At 45.5% G+C, this 20,846-nt stretch overlaps 2 protein-coding genes across 3 annotated transcripts; both read right to left on the bottom strand.

The window, feature by feature from the left end:
• Positions 1–5,540: 5,540 nt before the first annotated feature.
• rps27a (ribosomal protein S27a) lies at positions 5,541–7,449 on the bottom strand. Its single transcript, XM_053874551.1, has 6 exons — positions 7,403–7,449; positions 7,208–7,272; positions 6,977–7,031; positions 6,042–6,127; positions 5,840–5,971; positions 5,541–5,740 (listed from the first exon to the last, which is right to left on the bottom strand). Exons 2-6 carry the CDS (start codon positions 7,253–7,255, stop codon positions 5,591–5,593), a joined length of 471 nt encoding a protein of 156 aa, XP_053730526.1. The 5' UTR covers positions 7,256–7,272; positions 7,403–7,449; the 3' UTR covers positions 5,541–5,590.
• A 1,304-nt stretch (positions 7,450–8,753) lies between these two features.
• Positions 8,754–20,690, bottom strand: LOC128764641 (bone morphogenetic protein receptor type-1A-like). 2 transcript variants are annotated; one of them, XM_053874548.1, is made up of 13 exons: positions 20,496–20,690; positions 15,293–15,355; positions 14,380–14,651; positions 13,304–13,466; positions 12,877–12,979; positions 12,710–12,809; positions 11,499–11,586; positions 11,293–11,428; positions 11,031–11,223; positions 10,644–10,941; positions 10,379–10,554; positions 10,033–10,163; positions 8,754–9,953 (listed from the first exon to the last, which is right to left on the bottom strand). In XM_053874548.1, the coding sequence occupies exons 3-13, from the start codon at positions 14,438–14,440 to the stop codon at positions 9,828–9,830; spliced, it is 1,575 nt and encodes a 524-aa protein (XP_053730523.1). In that variant the 5' UTR covers positions 14,441–14,651; positions 15,293–15,355; positions 20,496–20,690; the 3' UTR covers positions 8,754–9,827. The 2 variants fall into 2 exon arrangements, with proteins under 2 accessions (XP_053730523.1, XP_053730524.1); XM_053874549.1 differs by lacking the exon at positions 20,496–20,690 and adding an exon at positions 20,018–20,437.
• Positions 20,691–20,846: the final 156 nt, after the last annotated feature.

The raw sequence follows: 20,846 nt of genomic DNA, 5'->3' as shown, positions 1-20,846 counted from the left end.
TCTCGAAAAAAGGCCTCACCTTCATCCCCACACCCACAACCCTCGACAGGGGGGAACTTGAAAGGGATATACTCAACTATCACAGACGACTCAAACTACAAGACTATTTCAAAAACAAATCAACTACTAAAACCACCCTCACCTACCCCTCCACCTGGACACCCAACTCCTCACAAATAAACACAAATATTCTTCAGTTAATTAACAGAGACCTAAATTCCTTAAATAAACATAAACCTACCCCAACTCCCCAACCAGATAACTTAACCCCGGAACAAAGGAAAGCCCTCCACCAACTCATCCATCAAAACAACATCATAATCAAACCCGCAGACAAAGGCTCAAAAATCATAATCATGGACAGACAGCAATATCTCCTGGAGGCAAACAGACAACTATCCAACCAAAAATACTACCAACCCATCCCTGAAACAATCCAGCCCCAAACACAAACAGAAATCCGCCAAATCATCCAATCCCTCTGTGAAAATAAATACATCACTGGTAAACAACGCGACTTCCTCTTCGGCCCGGACACCCCCAGACAACGACACTTTTACCTCCTCCCTAAAATACACAAAGACCCTCAGACCTGGACTGTTCCCTTTCAAGTTCCCCCAGGAAGACCCATCATCTCAGACTGCTCCAGTGCCACATACAACCTCTCTCTGTACATTGAACAATTTCTCGGTCCACTTTCCACCAAACACCCCAGCTATATTAAAGACACCTACCACTTCATAGAACTCATCCAGTCCCAAATACTTCCGTCCTCCGCCTCCCTATTCACCATCGACATTGACAGTTTATACACCAACATCAACACCAACCACGGACTCCAGACTCTCAGGACTTGTTTTGACCGCTTCCCTGACCCCTCCCGCCCTGACAGAGAACTCCTCCAATTCATCGAAATATGCCTCTCCATTAATGACTTTTCCTTCAATAATAAACAGTACCTGCAGATCCACGGGACCGCCATGGGCCAGAGGTTCGCCCCATCTTATGCCAACATCTACATGAGTGAGTGGGAGAGAGGTGCCTTACAAAAATGCCCATTTCAACCCCTTTTCTATTTCAGATATCTAGATGACATCATAGGAGCATGGACCCATAGCTTAACACTCTTTCACGAATTCATCGACATCCTCAATAACCACCATCCATCCATAAAAATCAAACACACTATCGCCCAGGACCACATCAACTTCCTAGACACCACTGTTTTTTTTGACAACCATAATAACCCCACAAAACAACCCCTCACTAAAGTTTATTTCAAACAAACAGACACCCACTCTCTCCTCCATAAAACCAGCTACCATCCAAAACACACTTTCAAAGGCATCATCAAATCACAAATAATAAGATTCCACAGAATATGCTCAAAAACATCAGACAGGGACACTGCAATAAAAACTCTTTTTCACTCATTACAAACACACAGACAATACAGCAAGAGATACCTTCGGACCATCAAAAACAACACACTAGTGGCCCTCTCTCCCGCCCACTCATCCAAGCCCTCTGGCTCCCAGGTAGGTCCCGGGGACCCCACCACCACCTCCGTTTCACCACTTCACCCTCAGCAAACAACCCACAACAGACCTACCTCCATAATCCCCTTTGTATCGACCTTTTCTCTCCCAAACACCAACATAATAACTCCTATTAGCTTACAGAAAGAATCCTAACCTACATAAACTATTAATAAAATCCAAATTCACACAAAACAAACCTCGGACCAAAACACCACACTACAATAAATACAAACACCTACCCACTATCCACAACAGACACACCAACAAATCAGTGTCCATCACACAACAATACAACATCCATTCCACCAACATGATATATGCAATAACCTGTTCAACATGCCACAAAATATACATCGGAGAAACCCAAAATTCAATACTCACCAGACTCAAACAACACATCTACAGAGCTAGGGAAGGTGGACTGACCACCACCCTTTACACTCACCTCCGCAGCCACCAGACTCCAGACTCCACTATTACAGGTGTTGCCAGTTCGCTCAGGTGGGCATGTGTTGACGTGAGGGGTGTGCCACAGCGAGAGAGTGTGGGAGCGCGGCACCTGAAACTGGTTGTTGTACAAAATAAACTTGGTCGGACAAGCAGCGACCCAGCGATTTTTCTTTTGGAAACATACTGTTACCAGCGCGAGTCACACACCCGGAGGTTCCTTACCACGATTCGGAACTGATCGAGCGGGTCCGGAAACACAGGCCTGGAGGGAAACAAGAACTGGACCACCAAGACGTGTTCATAATTGGATATATGATAACAGGTTCCCTGCTGATCTATCGCAAAGTTCAGAAACTGTTGGCAGCACATGTGCCCATGGAGAAGCTGCCCGTCATGACTGAGGGATTGTGCAGGGCTGCCAGCACTCAGACTCAAGCGACAGGTGAGCTCAGCCGCAAGCTGGAGGCGATTTCTGAGCACCTTCGCGGAATGGATAACAACATGGAGAAGCTGTCAGCTCGGCTTGGCTGAAGCTGGCCATCGAATTCGGACATATTGGATCGAGCCACCAGGAGACTCAGAGAGACTCAAGGGCAGATGGAAAACTCCAGCATGGGCCTGACCCAAAACAAGTTATCTTCATCGGCTCCCAGATACAACCGGCCTCCAGAGGTTGCTCAACTCTCCTGGAAGTTTTGCAGACAAGCTGCTCCGCCCCCACCTCCATTCCCATCACTGACACTTCACCCTTGTCTTCAACACCTTCTTTGGCCCCCACTGTGCCTCCCTCCCTCTCAGCGCAGAAAGAATGGCGGCACCTTGAATGGCAGCGGCTTCCCTCATCTGCACTGGAAGTCCTCCCATCCCAACTGCCTCCCCCCTCCGATATGTGCAGTCCTTGAGTTCTGTTGTTGTGTCTTCAATGTGCTCGTGTGCTGAGGTGTTGTTTCCGATACCCACACTGCGCCCCCACTCACAGGAGCCTAGTTTGGGAGTTGCTTTTTTTCCTCCCTCCTCCTTGTGTTCTCTATTCTTACTATGATCGCTACTTCTGTCCTGCCGGTTATGTCTTGTTATGTCATGTCGGACGGGAGTTCAATTTCGTTGTTACTACTTGTGGTACAATGACAAATAAAGGCTATTCCTATTCCTACCAGCTTACAGCCGAGACTGCATTCCAATAAGTCGAGCACACATTCCTACGTGTGAAACTGCAAGACAGTGGAACCATCTTCAACAAATAGCTCAAGAGATTCCACCACCACTAAAATGTGACGTTGGTCTTCTAATCGGCTACAACTGCTCTCAAGCGTTGGCACCACGACAAGTAATTCTGGGAGGAGATAATGAGCCATATGCGTCTCGAACTGACTTGGGTTGGAGTGTTGTTGGCGGTTCATCATTCCCTAACAAATCTGGCATCAGCAACATTTGCCACAGAGTTGCTGTCAAGGGACTTCCCCCGGTGACACCACTAGATGTCATTAAGGTTCTGGAGTCTGATTTCAAGGACATAGAAATCAGACTCCAGAACCTGGAGTCTGATTTCTAACCCTAACCCTAACCCTCAAGATGACATTCTCTTTCTCAATATAATGAGGGAAAACATCAGCAAAAATGATCAAGGACAATATGAAATACCGCTACCATTTAAGGAAAGACCACATCTCCCTAACAACATGCAGTCGTGCGACTAGGCCACCTGAAAAGGAAATAGCTGAGGGATGAAATGTACAAAGAACATTATGTGAAGTTCATGAGTGAAGTCATTGACCGAGGTGATGCAGAAGAAGTGAACCAAGGTGGAAAGGAAGGAGAAAGGTGGTACATTCCACACCATGGAGTTTATCACACCAAAAAACCAAGTAAGCTCTGTGTGGTCTTCGACTGTTCTGCAAGATACCAAGGAACAAGCCTCAATGAACATCTTCTTCGAGGTCCTGATCTCATGAACAGTCTGACTGGCATTCTTCTGAGATTCAGACAACACCATATTGCCGTGATGAGTGATGTTGAAAAGATGTTTCATCAGTTTCATGTGCCTGAACCTGACTGAGACTACCTACGTTTCCTTTGGTGGAAAAATGGAGATCTTACAGCAGAGCCTTCCGAATACAGAATGAAGGTCCATCTCTTTGGTGCAGCATCATCGCCTGGATGTGCCAACTACGGACTCAAACATCTGGCAAAAGAGAACCAAGGTCAGTTTCCTCTTGGATCACAGTATATCATGAAAGACTTTTATGTTGACGATGGTGTTACAAGTGTGGCAGATGCGAGCCAAGCTGTTCAGCTTGCACAGGAGGCAACACAACTGTGTGCTTTAGGTGGTCTAAGACTCCATAAATTTATGTCCAACAGCAAGCTTGTTCTTCAAAGTTTACCACAATCTGAATGTGCCATTCACTTACAAGATCTTGATTTGAATCTCAATGAGCCCAAAACAGAACGAGCTCTGGGGATACATTGGCACCGAGTCTGACACTCAGCTCACAAACTCGTTGTGAGCAGTAAACCAACAAGTGACTCACCCAAAACACGCAGCAGCAGAAACAAGGAGCCACAGACTGGCATCCAGAGTGCGAGGAGGGGGGAGAGCTGAGCGCTCAGGTGACACCAGCAAGGCCCGGGTTCCTCCTGGGGGTCAGGCAGGTGCGACACAGTGACTATTTACTGCCGTGGATTATGCGCTGATGACTTGCCCTGACTTCCACAGCTCGGGAGGCGGCGCTCTGAGTGTAAAATCGTCTTACATGAGCTATTTCCAAAATCATGTTGGGGTTTTTGATGAGGGTTTTTTCTGTTGAAGCGTGGTTGAAAAGCGATGTCCCAGTTTCATTGAAGTTTATTTGTTATTACATTTTCCAGATTCAAGTCATTTCTGTGACCACTGTCAGTTTTTCTTCCATTAAACGAAGGGCACCAATAATTGTGCCCACATGTCTAGACAACCCTGCCTCACAGAGAGCGGTTCAACCGTTCAACACACGGCCATGGAGATACATTCCACATGCAACCAACAGGAGCGCAGACGATTCCCCTCCGATGGTGAGGCAACGCTCTCAGTGTCCTGCTCACTGATATTGAGAAGGCATATGTGGCCGGGGCTGTGAGGCCCGAGGGTCTCACAGCGTTTTCCACAAGAGCCATTTCTTCTGAGGTGTCTCCATGGAGCGGCATCCGGGTCGTCTGCATTGACCTTTGCTGAAGTTTGAGAGACATGGTGGCTCACTTACTTTTCGGGCGGGGTGGGGGATCCTATATATGACGTATATATGGAAATCACAAGGCAGCATGATTTCAAAAGGCCAGTCTAACAAACTTAATACTTCATTTCCCCACTGTGGGACTAACAAAGGCCATAGGACATCGAACTCAGTCAGCCACCAACTTACTGACTTCCCACCAGAATAATGAACTGCCCCAAAATAGGTTTGGCAACTCACCCTCCCACTCAAGCCCCACACCACCACGACAACAAAGGGTTCTCAAAGTGTTTGCACAGTTGGCTCCTGTTGAACTGGATGGGGATGACAAGAGGCAAAGAAGCTTAGTCAAGACTCTTTATTCAAGGGTGGAACAGTTGCAAGGGAGAGGATTCACTTGTCTTCAGGCTTATTGAAGCAATAGGTGAGACAGCACTTCCCACAGTAATGGCGGTCAAAGTGACTCGCCATGAAGACGCCAGCACCACACTCATCTGCTGGACACTCCCGTCTGAGTCGGTGGATCTTGCCATTCTCGTCCACCTGAGGTCAGAGCAAAGCCATGTCAACAAGAGCTCCTTCCCAGAACACTCTGGCGAGCGTTCATGCTGGAGAAGCAAAATGATGGCTCCGTGGAGGTACCTTGTAGTACTTGAGCACAGCCAGCTTGACCTTCTTCCTCTTGTGTTTGTTTTTCTTGGGAGTGGTGTAAGACTTCTTCTTCCTTTTCTTCGCTCCACCCCTCAACCTCAGGACCAGGTGAAGCGTGGACTCCTGTGCAAAGACACGTCACGTCACGTCACGTCATGTCACGTCAGCCACGCATCACTACATTCCCTCTCACCTTTTGAATGTTGTAGTCAGACAGCGTCCGTCCATCTTCCAACTGCTTGCCAGCAAAGATCAGCCTCTGCTGGTCGGGAGGAATCCCTGCAACCATGACAACTCGACATAAACAAACCAGCAACAACATGCATTTAACGAGTAAACACTAATTTGCCCACCGACTACATTTGGGTCAGAGAAGTGGATTCATGCTAGCACTCTTTAAAAGGACCCCAGAGTCCTCAGCTGCACCCGACGAACAGTACCACAGACAATGCTGTCTGGGTGATATGGCCTGCTCCAATCTGCAGTTGTTGGAGGGGAAAAAAGATTCCCATTCATTTGAAGTTATTTAAGATGTAGGATTATTTAGTTGAATTGACAGACAGGCGTGTATCAAAACCAAGATTGTCAGGTAGTTCTGAGGTAATAAGCTGTGATGTCACATGTCAAGCATTTCTCATGAGAAGTAATGACTCCTTTGATGATCTCTCCTCCAACTCTGTCTCTGTCTGCAGTCCTGTGACACAAGGAACGTTTGGTTTATTCACCGCATGTAAACTTGCACGTGAGCCGGTGTTATGACGCACAGGTCCACATCGAGTCAATAGGTTTCCGGAAGATCTCCAACAAGCTACTGTTACTGCTGCTCCTCCGACGTTCTGACGCAGAAAACGACGCGTCTGGACGCTTTGTACAGAGAGCACGTTCCACTGAACGGCGGTGAATACGAGCGCAACCGAGTCCGTGTAAACTCCGGAACTCGCTCGCTGACAGGAGCTACGCTGTGCGCAGCCATTCCACCACGTTTGTTTTTTTTAATCATAAGGTTTCATCCACTTTTGTTCCCACACCGAGCGCCCAGACCCTCGCGTGCAGCCACGCGCCCGGCCCTGAGACGCAGGCCTCATAGCTCACTCACGCTCGCCTCAGCAGTTGGAGCAGGAAACTCACCCTCCTTGTCCTGAATCTTAGCCTTCACATTCTCAATGGTATCCGAAGGTTCCACCTGCACACAGACACAATTCACATCCTCAAATGGAACGGGACAACACTCAGGAGTGCGGCGAGTCACGTGTTCAAGTTAGCCGTTAGCCTAGCCACGCTTTTGCTTCACCGACCCCCAGTTACACTCAAGCGTTCACACTCCTGTCACGCGACATCACTATTGGAGGTTGTACTCACTTCAAGAGTGATGGTCTTCCCAGTGAGGGTCTTCACGAAGATCTGCATTTTTGCCCCTCGATCAGCTGAATCATCAAACACAGACAACCTGTAAAATGTCCGCGCTGCTATCCCAGAACATATGTACTGTATCTGCTGGCGGCACGCTACGGCGTTTACGTGTTAAAAACGAGTTAAAGACGAGGGCCATCTTACCTCGATCGGTGCTGATGGCGGCTCCAGAGAAAAGGGTCCTGCAGCAGCATACACGGGGTTTTCTTGCCGCACGTCCAGGGACTGGGGTGCCCAATGCGCCGCCTGATCGAAAACATAATTGTGGGTTCGTTTTGCTTTTCGAGTACGTTAGATTACAGCATACAAATCAGGGATTTACCAGATTTAATATGCGATCACAATTCGACTGGATACAATTTTTGTATGTTGTTTTCCACACAGATTATTATTACTTCATTGTTCTTAACGATTGAGACTCGAGCTTTTCTTGAGTTTTGCTTTTGGCAATGTGGAATTGAAATGACCGAGAAGAATCGATGACTGAATCTCGTCCTCGGGGAAGTTGTTTTTGTAAAGAAAAATGTGGGGAAATGTTTGGACAATTATTATTAACAATGCTCTTATCAATATTAATGCTGCGCTGAGTAATGTATGTCATATTTGCATTTGTCTCATTTTTGTGCATCCTGTGTTCCTTCGATATTTGTCTGATTAAAAAGAGTGTAATCTTTCGTCTCTACAAGATGTTGCGAGCAGTGTCCACTAGTGTGGCCAATAGATCAATATTTCTTAAAAATATCATGGCGTTGAAAGACAAAAATGTGATCTCCACGTGTGGACGGAGATATCGATAAAACGCTCGCGGGAAAGGCAATATGCTTTTGTAAATATAACCGTCTTCTGATTCCGCAATAATCTCATTGCTAGTTTTGTAATGTCCATTTTCCTTTCTGCCACGTAACATTTCCACTCAGATTTTTCCTTCCGGACATACTTTTATTAATTTGGTCTGTTTCGTAACATCTCTCTCGCGACTTCCTTTTTCTTAGGCAGGTTAATGAGTGTGTCTGTCACTGCCAGATGCGGTCCGCCGGAAGTTCCGGGACTGGAACCGGTCCCAAGTCGGCATAGAACTACAAACAACAACACTGCTAATATTTAACTTTCAATCGTCAAAGTTAAGCATGAATGTTTACAGTTGGGGTGAACTTCACACCCAGTTGCTGGACATTTTTGGTCGCACATTGGAAGCATGACATGAATTTGAATGGACGGCGACTCAAGCGCCATCGAGTCACATAGGATGAGTGAAGCAGTGGGAAGGACAGCGTGTCCCTTGTTTTTCTACCAGTAGGGGGCAACATTTACGAACCAATAGAAACCAGTATAATGGTGAAATGAAGGGTAACTTGCCTCCCTACGTAATTGAGGAAAATGTTGCTCCTGATGAATGAGAACTGATTTGAAAGGATGATTCAGAAGTCATTTCATATCCACACAAATTTACATTGGCATTTCAACAAATTTGCAAAATGCTTACACAGACACCAAGTAAAAAAGCCTTTTTTTTACTGCAAAATATGAAGAAATTGTGGCACTCGCTCCAAGGATCCTGCCAAAACAACATCGACAAGGCCAGGCCCGGGCGGACAAACACAGCACTTTGATCGAAACTTCTCAAGCCTCATTTAAAATTGTCCATGAGCCGAAGCTCCTAGGTGCTGTCCATCTGTGATCTGGGGATGTCAATCTCAGACAGAACTGTAACTTTGATCACTAATTTCATGCGTGTAAAAAGTTTCTTTATCATAAGTTGAAAAAAAAAAAAGCATACATTTAAAGGAGTTGTACATTCGTTTACTAAATATACTTTGTTATAAATTGGACAGAATTAATGCAGTTTTATATTGCTGTTTTAAGAAATGTGCATGCACACACTCGCATGTTTGTATCTCTATCCTGGTGGGGACCTCTCATGGCCATCACCCTTTCCCCAGCCTCTCCCCTAAACCTAACCATCCACAACAAGCGGCTAACCTTAAGCGGTACCCTAAACTGAAACCCATTTATAATGACCTACTCATTTTTGCCGTTTGAATCCCCAAACCCTTATGAGGACCAGCCATGCGCGTACACACACCGTCCTCCTCTCAGATGCAGTGACATATATCCATCCAGCAGTGTTGGCACAGCAACACTATTTGTCCAAACAAACGTTTTCAAAGTGGAAACAAATTTGTCTGTAAATAAAACATTAAATCACAAAAGATCAACTACCTGGAGAATTGTAGGGGCTGGAATAAGAGATAGCATGCAAGTGTCAGAACCTTAGCGCCGCTCACGCCACAGGACGGTAACATTTATTTACACAAGTTCAGTGACAAGAACAGTCACCACAATATGAAGATTCTACATGACTATGTATAGTACTCCACATGGCAGGAAGTTGCCACCTCTCAACAGGAAGTGTCTTTTAGCCCCAAGCCGGCAGTCATCAGTCTTGTTCTGCTTTCACAGAAAGCATCTTGCATGTCAGTTTCCACGGAGATGAGAATGAGAGGGCCGGAGTGTGAGCTCCAATAGCTGTTTATCACCGATGGTCCAGTCAGATACCAAGGTGACCGCTTCAGATCTTGATGTCCTGAGACTCCACCATCTTGGCCAAAGTCTTCTTCACCCGGAGGATGGTGAGCCTGGACGCAGGACTAGTGGCCCAGCACTCTGACATCAGCTTCAACATGGCACGGAGGCACTATGGAGAATCACAGACGAGTCAAAACACATTTTAGATGCATTTTGATACGCTTGGCCGTGTGTGTTCTTTGAGTCACCTCGTCACTGTTCCAGCGGTTGGAAACAGTTGGTCTAAGTCCCTTCACACACACGACATCCAGCATGTCTTCGTATGATGGGTCAGAAGGCACTGAGTCATAATAGGGTAGCTGGTAGTCTTCCACCATGCCTGCGTAAAACACGTCCGTATTTCAGCAAATGTTTTTGTAAATAACAATAAAGCATTATTGTCATAGCACATTTGAGAATGCTGTTCACATAGTGCTTTAGAGGCAAAACAGCCAAGAACACAAAGGTGGACAGCTCGGCCTCCAGTCAGGCAGATCTAAGGATATTCCATAAATGCAAGCCAAGAGAACTGTCCTTGCAACGCGTGTCGTGTACCTCCAGTAATGCAGCGCCGACTCATCTCCCAGAGCACCAGAGCATAGCTGTACATGTCAGCCATGATGTAGGCCTGAAAGTGGTTTTTGTTGAGACTTTCATCCAGAACCTCGGGCGCCATGCAGCGCGGAGTCCCGACCCGAGTACTGAGAGGAAGGTCCACTTCACTGGTGTCACTAAGGAGGCAAAGAGAAATATAGGAAACGTGTTAAATATAGTTGCATCCTATCTTATGCAACTGCCTGACACAGGCAGGCAGACTCACCTGTTGAACTTGACCGCCAGACCAAAGTCAGCGATGCAGCAGGTTCCGTTTTTTTTAATCAGGATGTTCTTGCTCTTTAGGTCTCTGTGGGCAATGGCTGGTTTCCCCTGTGTCCCATAGATCTCTGTGTGCAAGTGGCAGAGTCCACAGGCAGCTGAGTAAGCCAGACGAAGCAGTGAGGCCGTGTCCAGAGTACTGAGGCGCAGGAAGTCGTGTAAAGAACCGTTCTCATGGTAATCTGTTATGAGAAAGAGCTGTGTGTAGGAACCAGAGCCCTTGATGTCAGCCGCAATGAAGCCTGGGGAAGGACCAGAGACATTGAGATATCAGAAGACAGAGGGTGACCGAGTCAGGACTGTGTGAGGAGGAGTGTAAGGGGGCGGATACCTAAGATGTTGTCGTGTCTCATCAGAACCGTCTGATAGATCTCTGTCTCTCTGAACCAGCTGGCTTCCTCTCGGGTGAAAAACACCTTGACAGCCACTTTCTCTCCTCTCCAGCGGCCGAGCCATACGTCACCATAGCGACCTTTCCCGATTTGACGCACCATTTGGATCTGCTTGGCGATGGTCCGCTGCACCTGGAGACCACAGCAGTTATGTCTGTTATTAATACCACAGTAGACTTAACTGCACACAAATCAACATACTAGCAGAGGGAGTCCGGCACCACTGCCCGAACTATGGGACTGGACGAGCAAATCCTTCAGGGACTCTCCAGGAGGAATGAAAATTTCCTGTTCTACATCACTGTGGTACCTCTGACGCTCTGCCATCCACTTGTTCCTGACACACACCAGAATACAAAAGTGAGTGGCATGTGAGTGATACCGTCCAGCTGTTGCAGCAGAATTACCTGTAGTAACACACCACTGTCACACTGATAAAGGTGCAACAAATGATCACCATGGCGACGAGGAAGGCGATCAAGTGTGGCGTTCCCTCTGGAAAAACAGAACAGATGTTGCAGTCATCACTTACTGCTGCTTCTGTGCTGTAACATGGGATTGAAATAAACAGCTGAAAATTAAGAATTCACTTCACATTTGTCCTGCTGAGAACAGGCCTATGATAAATACACCTGTGACATGGCAAAGCATTAACTCCAATTATATACACACTATGTCATATCCCTGAAATATACATATGTCATGTCCCTGAAAAAGACATCTAGATTTCTGACCAGGTGCTTCTTGAAACAGATCCCAGGTGTCCAACTGTGCGTTTCCAACAAGCTGTACGGGACTATGACTATACCAATGTAATGCATCTGCTTTATGTTTATGGTTTTTTACCTCAGACGGAAGCCTCTTTCATATGTAGAAATAAATCTGATATGTTTCCGATGCAACTGCAATCTGAAAGAGCAGGTCGCATTCATCCGTCCTACACCTCGTCAACAAGTAAGAGATCAGTTAAAGCAGTCACAAAAGTGCATAAACTTCATGTCATACCGAGGCTATGCATGAATCTGTGTCAGCAAAACAGCAACATAAATTGAGCTGATACCGCCACTATCGCTGCGCAGCAAACGGCTTTAACCTCAAATCACAGCAGAAATACGAGAGCTTCAGTTGAGGGGACTTTCAAAACTGATCAATAACCAGCTCTGCGGGATCAGCCCCTTCAATACAGATCGTCTTCTGTATGCGTTGTGCTTATGTGAGTGTGTGAGTGTGTGTGTGTGTGTGTGTGTGTGAGAGCACCTTTAAAATCGGCAGATACGCTTTACGTTTACAAACACCAAGCACACTCGCTGTGGGTGTGTGTGTGTGTGTGTCATCACCATGTTCTCCAATGCATATGTGGGACACTTTCGGGTGTTAGAAGTCCACACTGGAAACGCATACAATTCACATTTGACTAAAAACATGTCCCAAACTGATCCACCGGCCTACTTGAACCATTCTGTAAAATGATTCTTAGAACTCAAAACGGTTCATCATAACAGCCATATCAATAATGCCCATCTCCAACTACTTTAGCTGAGTCAAGATCATTATTTTGACCAACTGACTACACCACTTCAAAGGAGAAAAAGTTTGCTGATGCACACGCATGCAGTACCTGAGGGAGCCAGAGGTGGGAGTGTTGGTTGCAGGTCCCTGTTGCAGAAGTCAAAGTCACAACATTCAATAGTTCGTCGAGTCCGAGAGTTTGGAGAGTCCTTTATCACGATAGGGGAGAATTGGTTAGAACGTGAGCATGTCAGAGTGTGCGTAAGTTAAAGTTACCTTGCATTGGAAATGAGAACCTTCGTACTTCATACACCCAGACGTCAGGATTGTGTCTCCATGCTCATCTTCTTCAATTATTGCAAAACACTGACCATTAGTCCTGAAAAGACACCAGTTTAATTATCTGCCCCTCACCAAGAAGAATCCTCCACTGTCCTGACTAACCCAAACCCATGACAACTACCACCCTGGCTTGTATTCTCCCCTCGATTCAAATAGTCCAAAGCCGCACTACCAGTGTCTACAGCGACCCTCAACTGTACATTCTCCAGTGGCCCAATCTGGTCATCGCTTCCTACCCATCTATCGCCTTCTAACCCTACCATTGACAAACATGCCCTTTAACTCTTAACGATGGCCATATGACAGCATACACTGTGAGCATTCTCTGCTCCACTGCTTTCCTCAACCATTCACTACTCACTGGCAGGTGCTGTTGGTGGCGTCATCTGGACAATGGCCAGAACAGTAGCAGCTGAGGAAGCGGGCAGCATCCTCAGGGGCGATGGTTGAATCATCTCCGAGCCTTCTGGTATCTGGTTTGACTCCGGTGTCATGCAGAACATGATCCGGGTTTTGACCAGCAGCTGAAATCATAAGCATGGGAGTCCAGTGAGAGGGGCAAAGCAAAAGGCTGAGTTTACCTGAACATGTTATCCAACGCCCGCAATGACCACAGGATTTACAGTTAATTCAATTTTTCCATGTTATTCTGATTTATTATTCCCCTTGTGTTAGAGCTAGGCAATTCTCTCACATGTTCCATTCACTACCAATCACCGCGGAGACATCAAATCCTTTCAGCACTGGTCTCCAGCTGTATGCACGTACGCATGCTTCACTGCTAACAGCTACTGGTTAATTTGCATAAACATTGTGAGGGGAGAACATTGAAACTCCATCCAGAAAGAGCCAAAGCTGGATTCCAACCTTGAAACTTCTTGCTGAGAGGCAGCAGCGCTAACCATTGCTCCATTGTGCCGCCAGTATAGAATATCTTTGGTTGCTAATTCATGACTAAATGAGTTCTGTTCTCGTTTTATCTAACTTTTTAAAATCAACTTTGCCTAGCAAAGACGCAATTTAATAGTCTGAAACACCAAGTTCATATCAATCAACGACCACGCGCACACACATGCAGGCCAGCAGGAAGTAATTGAACCTATTGTTGCCTCTCTCACTTCCTGTTCAGTCATCAACTGTTTCCTATTGGAAGCTCCAGTGGAGAGAAATGTAAGCTGCCGCTGGGGAACAAAACAAAAACTCCGGAAACTTTCTTCATTCAAGGAAATAACCCATTCAGCAACCCTCACGGTCCAAGTCTGCGGGGTCTTGCTGTCAAAATCTAGGACGTCATAGTTCATGTATGGGGACCCACGCTCTCACAGTTAAAGTCTGTAAACGCACATTAGCGTAACAGTCCAATTGTGTAGACCCCTACACTCATGAGTCAGTTTTGTTTTAAGAACAAGAGTTAGAACAGGGCCATTCACATCTCACCATGAACGCCGAGGGCCAGTAAAAAAATTACGGCAAAAGCCAAGAATGGTCCAGAGCCCATTATTCCAGAACGGGAACTGCAAAAGGATCGAACTGGACGGCTTTAAAAGTTTGAAAAAGTAAAAGAAGCAAAGAGGCAGTGACTTGAAGATATCATAGGCCTTTGTCTGGGCCTCGCCCTTGTTGTCCAGGATAGTAAGGAGTAGTCCGAATGTGAGGAAAGATGTGTCACTGGTCCAGCGGTGTTTCACTGGGTCTCCATGTCCAGAACCCTGCAAAGATCCCAAAAGTCCATCAACACATTCAACTATGGGAGATTCCATTTTACTGATTCAAGGGACATTTACTGCTATTGATTGGGATGTGCCAATCGATTGGCTCTGTGTTGTTCAGCCACCCGAATCTGACCCTCCAAGATGGACCCTTTCATAAATGCAGTGGCGGCAGACGAGAGCTTTCCCTCTCTCACTCGGAGGCCTGCGTCAACAGGCCAGTGTGTAAATATTTCACGGAGGTAGCAAGTCTGCTAGAGCTTCCATCCATACTAAACAAACAGTGTCAACTGTTGAGTTCCTTGTATTAAAAGTATAAGAAGTATAATTAAAACTACGACCATGAACTCTAGCACACTCGTCTTTGGTGTCAGGTTTCGCAAAGCGCAGGGTACAAACTTAAAAAAAAAACTGTTTAGAAAAGGGAATATGATGCATTGTATGATGTTGGGGGCAGGAATTTATATCTTAAATTTCAAAGAAGATTCAGAAAATAACGGGCCTGCATTTTACGTGATTGTCATTTTAAAAAAGTTTAGGTGGTGTTATGCTTTTTTCTCCTCTCACAGTTCAAACAAACTGGTGTTTAGAGTTGTCAAACTAAACGTAATCTTCAGGTAAGTGTGCGTGTGTATTCCTACCCAGCAAATGGCTCCGTATCAAAGTGGGTGTGCTGCCACAGGGCTCCATGGGAATGTGGGGACCTGAGAGACACACAAGTTTATTGTACCAACATTTCACTGTGGATGGCCCTGACATCACGACAGGGTCGGTCAATGCAGCCACCACGGACACAAAAGTTATTTGAAGGCATGGTAATATCATTAGTCTTATACTATCCCAGTGCTCTTGACTCCAGCGACCTCACATACACGCAGCTAACTTACTGCACTTGTATATCTGCATCTGAGAGTGGGGGGAGGGGAATGTTTTCCTCAGGCTCAGCCACTCCGTCTCCAAGCTGCTGCTGGTGGGAGGGGGAGTCAAGGCGAGACAGACAAGAGGGTGCTGGAGATGTGAAACATGATATCCTCCCTCTCCTCCAGACTTCTCAGTCATGTAGTAATGCGATTCCCCATCCCCCCACAAGAGCACACCGCAGGAGTAGAGGAGGCAGACTCACAAAAGGAAAAAAGACAGACTTAAGCCACACCTACAGATACTTCTACGAGACTGCAGTTGTGACCAAACTTCACTACGAACACCATTGCCGCTACTGCAGCTGCAGCACCATTGTTGAAGTAATATTGCAGTTAAACGGAGACATTAGTTCTTCAGTACCTCGACCATAAAACAACTAGTACGACAACAAATAATTGCATTTTAACATCTGTGGACCTTATTTCAAAAGTCTACTGCCAACAGAACGGGGGTTATGTTTGTTGACAGTTACACACGAAGAAGTCAAGGATTGATTTAAGTGATTTTTTTTCCGATTGGTTACAAATTGTCTTCGTTAACTGTGATTAGGTTTGGGTGGCGTTCGGTAATTCTGGCAATTTAGGAAGCTTTCGATCCTCACTGATTAGTAACCACTGCTGGCCATGGCTGGAAAAAGTTGTCGGTTATCAGGGTTTGTCATAACTCCTGCCCCATGGGCCGTTAAAGTATATGGAGGGCAAGATGCTTGGTCAGTCACTAGCCCAATAACAGAACCACAATACTGGCTGACTTGAGGCTCCTATATGCTCCTGTTAGGTGCAAAATTGTGGCGTCCGTTTCCAATGATGCAACTGTCACAGATCACAAACATGCTCACATTCTTTCATTAGTATTGCTGTTAACCAATAGACACAATACAACAGCCCAGCGCAAAAAAGTTTATGACGAACAACAAACTCCAACATGGTGACCTTGGAAGAAGTACTGATCATGTAGCTCTTGCACAAAAGATGAAATGGAGGCAGCGTTGTAGGAGGCGCTGGTCGTTGAGGCCGTTTATTAGATCCCGACTTCAGGACAAAGCAATTACACCAGTGTTATGTCTTAGGCTCTGTCCATATTTGGATCCATACGCAACCCTGGGCAAAATGGGCCTTAAAACCAAATCTACATATTTAACAGGGAATATCGCAGAATTTGACACAATGTGCCAGATACTGTTCTTGTAAGGAAGAAGGACAAGTGCTGAGGTAAAATTGCACCCAGAGAAGCTAAACATGGAGATGGCGGACCTCGCACAGCTTGTAAATCAAGCACTGCCTGGCACCGCGTGTCCTACTGACAGGAATTCACCGGTGAAAATGATGTGAATTGGATGGTCTTCCCATTTTGCCGTAAAAGAGATCCACTCGGGCAATTGGAGACGCAGCGCCTTTGATCAGCTGATTTCTGAGCCCCTACAGCTCTGATGTGAGAGAAACGACTCAAGATACGTGAACATGGCGGATTTAAAACGCTCTATAAGTTAGTTAGGTTTCCATTAGAAGAGATTAGTAGATGGAGACTCAAATTTTATCTGATCCCCGCACTAACCCGAGGTTACAAGATGGTGCTGCTTCAAGAAACAAGGGGACACAGGATTTTAGATATTAAATATCAGCATATACATTGACTGCCTCATACAGCGAAAACGTGTTTACAGGACATCCCTAGTTTTTAGCAGCTCTGTGGTTGCCTGCTTCCAGATTCATCGAATCGACACCAAATGAAGTAATTCAGTTTTTTGCTTGAGGTTCACTCAAAATATTACACTTATGTTTGTGACTGGCTTCTCAGTAGAGGGTGAGCTGCTCACATGTCCACAGCACATCTGTATCACAAGGCTTGTCGGCTGCTCATTACAAGGACAGAGTACATGAAGATTCCATGGTAATACAAACAGTAATCTGAACAGTGGTTGCCCAATGTGTACCACTCTCTTGTTCACGTCGATTGTTGTGACCTAACATTAAGACTCCACATATGCACTGATTTCACAGTGAAGCATTTTTTGTCTGATTCTTTGGAAAAAAAAACTCTACTTTGAATACAAAACTTCTATACTTGAGAAGTATAGAAACCAAACTGTTGGAGTCTCTCCAGAGTTTTGTTTCATCCTGTAGAATAATACAAGGAGAGCTGCTTCTTTCACTGCTGTCTCAGGCTGAGGGTGAAGCAATTGTTCTTACGCACTTTGTAACAATCCTTGGTTTTCAGAAAAACATCTACCAACAAGCAGCTGTCACTGATGTTGTGACTCAGAAATGATGCTGCATGAGTGTCTGTCCTCCGAGGATCTGACACTAAAAACCATGCCGGCTTTGAAAAGAGAACCATATCAGCACGACGCCAGATAATACTAGCATCTCCCGCAGCATGTGAACGTGCTCCATCTTGAAATACATTGGCCGGTGTGGGACATGAAACTGCTCTCACATGATTAACACTGGCGCTGCTCGTGTCATTGCATCGAGGAAGGCCTCGCAGCTGCAATCCAGGCTATACGGCGCATCATTGTTATTTGCAGGACCGAGTCCCTGTCTCTTCCCCCATTAATGAAATGGGAACAATCATAAACGAATGTTTTTCTGAAGTGGTTATGGGAACGAGCGTGGCTGCTAATAACACAGGTCGTTTGCATCATGAGCTGTGTTTAACTGGCGAACTTCAACAAACAGACAGCGCAGAGAGCTGGCAACAGTGTTGGCATCTTGGGCTCGTGGAAACGTAAAGACTGAAGTAGCTGGTATACGTTCATTGAACTGCGCGGTGGTCCACGAGAGTGGATTGCAATACATGCACTCAACACTGGATGGGACAACAATTGCTACAGATTTGTGTCATGTTGTGTCAACTTGTCCAGCTGCACAGTGCTTACATTTACAAGACAGGAGGTTTGGAAATGCACGTTTCTTTGACCTCAATTTTCTTTGTACATTGAATAAATGCATTATTACAGACATTGTCCCTTAAAGGTTTTTTTTCTCTTTCAGTCATATATATATATATCGCCATTTGAGATATCACAGATGTTGTGAAATTATCATTTTTGTGGTCAAAATATCACAGTGTTGAATCACGAGTTACCCATATCATCCCACCCCTAGTTTTAATCATCCAAGTCCACAATTCCGTCATTGTGGAACTCCGAGACTACAATGTGAATCATACGATCATAACCAAAACATTTTTGACGAAGTACAGTAAAATAAGATTGCAATAATGAACAGAAAAATAATCATAAAAAGGAATGCACAAAAAGTCCTAAATGCAGCAAAGGCTTCACTTATCACTGGAACACATCCAGCCAATCCAAAGGTGATTAATTCTCCTTTAAATTGAGTCCAACACACCTAACTATATCTATAAACTATTACACTATCTGAAGCCAGCTGAAAAGAAAATAGAATGTATGTAGACTTAAAAAAAATCTGATTCAACCATTTTACAAGATACTCACGATTGCCCCAAATATGCAGGTTTAGTAGCCATTTCCATTAAGTAATAACATTAGTTAAAGAAGATTCATTTCTTCAGTGTAGAAGCGCAGCACAGAGCTGCCGTTTTCCATCGACTATCCAGCCAAGCATTGGGGAATGTCATTGATTAGTTAGTGCATCCTGCGTCTTCATAAATCTAAACTAGGCATCAGTCTGACTTCCAAGAAAATCAGAGCAACTGTGGGGTGGCAAAATCAAACACCTGCAATGTTTTAACTTCTGGGTTACATCTCCACAATATAGTGTGGATTTACTCGCCTTAATATTTTAAAAATCTAAAAGCAGTAAAGTAGGCCAAAATAATCTGGCCGGGGACTCGAATAGATTGGACTGCATTTCATGCATTTGAATGAGAAACAGCAGGCAAGGTAGCACAATAGTAGAGGATTCGTATAGATGGAATAACATATCATAAGATGGTAGGAGATTGTTCCTAAGCAGACTTCAAGTGGTAATCATGAAATTACTCAGTTGAGGTGTTGACACTTGTAGTTTAACACAAGTACATTTCAAAGAGACTGAAGCACCATCCGACAAGCACGATGGTTTAATGTGGTGGTTCCAAGTCCGACCCATCCTTTCGGTACACATTCGGCCCATCACCACTGCAGAAGAACCACTTCGAACTCCAACAGCCCCGTTCAACGAGCGGCAGTCGACCAAAAATGTCTACATTGTGTCCACGCGAGACAACAAGCTAAAAGCCTTCTTCAAGGTTTGTCATCTCTGGAATCACAACCATCTAATCTACCGCGTCTATTTGAGTCACAAGCGTATTCTCGTCAGACTCTGAGTGGCAGCATGCGAATGCTAACTAGCTTAGCGTGGGAGAAACTTGGGATACAAACAACACATGAAAGTGCTAAACAAAAAACTACTTGAACAGGGTGCAGTGCTAATTTGCTGCATACCGAAGTTAATAAAACAAGATCGTGGGATACTCACCGAGTTCAAACACACGAAGAAGCTCTACACACCGCAAGTTTTGTTACATTCAATTTTACGGTTGCATTTTGTTAGGCGGTCGCCAGGTTCAACGCAGTCGAACCGTCGCCCAGAAAAACCAGCATCAGGTATTGGTAAAGGGATGAGAAAAGAGTGGAGAAAAATGTCCTCTCTTCTGGTGGGGCCAACGGCGAGAACTTCAGCGGAACACATTTGAGCAGGACATTCCGTCGAAGTGCAGAGACTTGTTTATTTCCACGATGGCAGGCCGCGTCTATCACCTGGAGAATTCTCACGCACGCGCACAACAAACTCTGCCAATCACTAGGCGTAGATGCGTGGATTACGTGACAATATCCTAGTTGATTAAACTATCACTTGCATTTGAACTTGTTTACAAGAGATCGAATGCTACACCAGCAGATAGACGGGGCCCAAACCACGACCCAAAGTAAAGGAAAAGAAGTTGGGCTCGTACCTTCTTGAAACAGGACCTCCCGCGCTCTGAAGTACACCAAAGCGCTCGAAAAAACAAGCTCCTTTAAACGAAACAAAATCCAGGCTTCAATGTGACGACTTGAGCACCCAAGTCCGACTCGGCGACTTCTAGTCTGCGGGGATGATGGAGGCGCACCCCGGGAGCACAGAGATCCACCACAACGGAAGATGTGCCACTCTCCCCGGAAACCACCTCCAGATTTCCGGTGTTACGTGATGGCGTGTGTAGCTACTCCAAAATGTGATTTTGAAAGGCGGAGCAGTTTCATGTCCCACAAGATTTGATTTATCGCTTAAGGCTAAGGCTGGCTACATTATTTCTGGAAGCACA

This window comes from Synchiropus splendidus, chromosome 9 (assembly GCF_027744825.2).
Source record: "Synchiropus splendidus isolate RoL2022-P1 chromosome 9, RoL_Sspl_1.0, whole genome shotgun sequence".
In the NCBI taxonomy this organism is placed as follows: domain Eukaryota; kingdom Metazoa; phylum Chordata; class Actinopteri; order Syngnathiformes; family Callionymidae; genus Synchiropus; species Synchiropus splendidus.
Note: the sequence above shows the minus strand (reverse complement) of the source record. Positions and strands in the feature narration are given on the sequence as shown.

Excerpts from the sequence above, each read along its gene's own strand:
- rps27a (XM_053874551.1), bottom strand. The coding sequence starts at position 7,255 with ATGCAGATCTTCGTGAAGACCCTCACTGGGAAGACCATCACTCTTGAA. Across the intron at positions 7,032-7,207 it reads GGAAGACCATCACTCTTGAA|GTGGAACCTTCGGATACCAT; the intron begins GTGAGTACAACC and ends GTCTGTGTGCAG. Across the intron at positions 5,972-6,041 it reads CTGACTACAACATTCAAAAG|GAGTCCACGCTTCACCTGGT; the intron begins GTGAGAGGGAAT and ends GTCTTTGCACAG.
- LOC128764641 (XM_053874548.1), bottom strand. The coding sequence starts at position 14,440 with ATGGGCTCTGGACCATTCTTGGCTTTTGCCGTAATTTTTTTACTGGCC. Across the intron at positions 13,467-14,379 it reads ACTGGCCCTCGGCGTTCATG|CTGCTGGTCAAAACCCGGAT; the intron begins GTGAGATGTGAA and ends TTATGATTTCAG. Across the intron at positions 11,224-11,292 it reads GTGCCGGACTCCCTCTGCTA|GTGCAGCGGACCATCGCCAA; the intron begins GTATGTTGATTT and ends TGTGGTCTCCAG.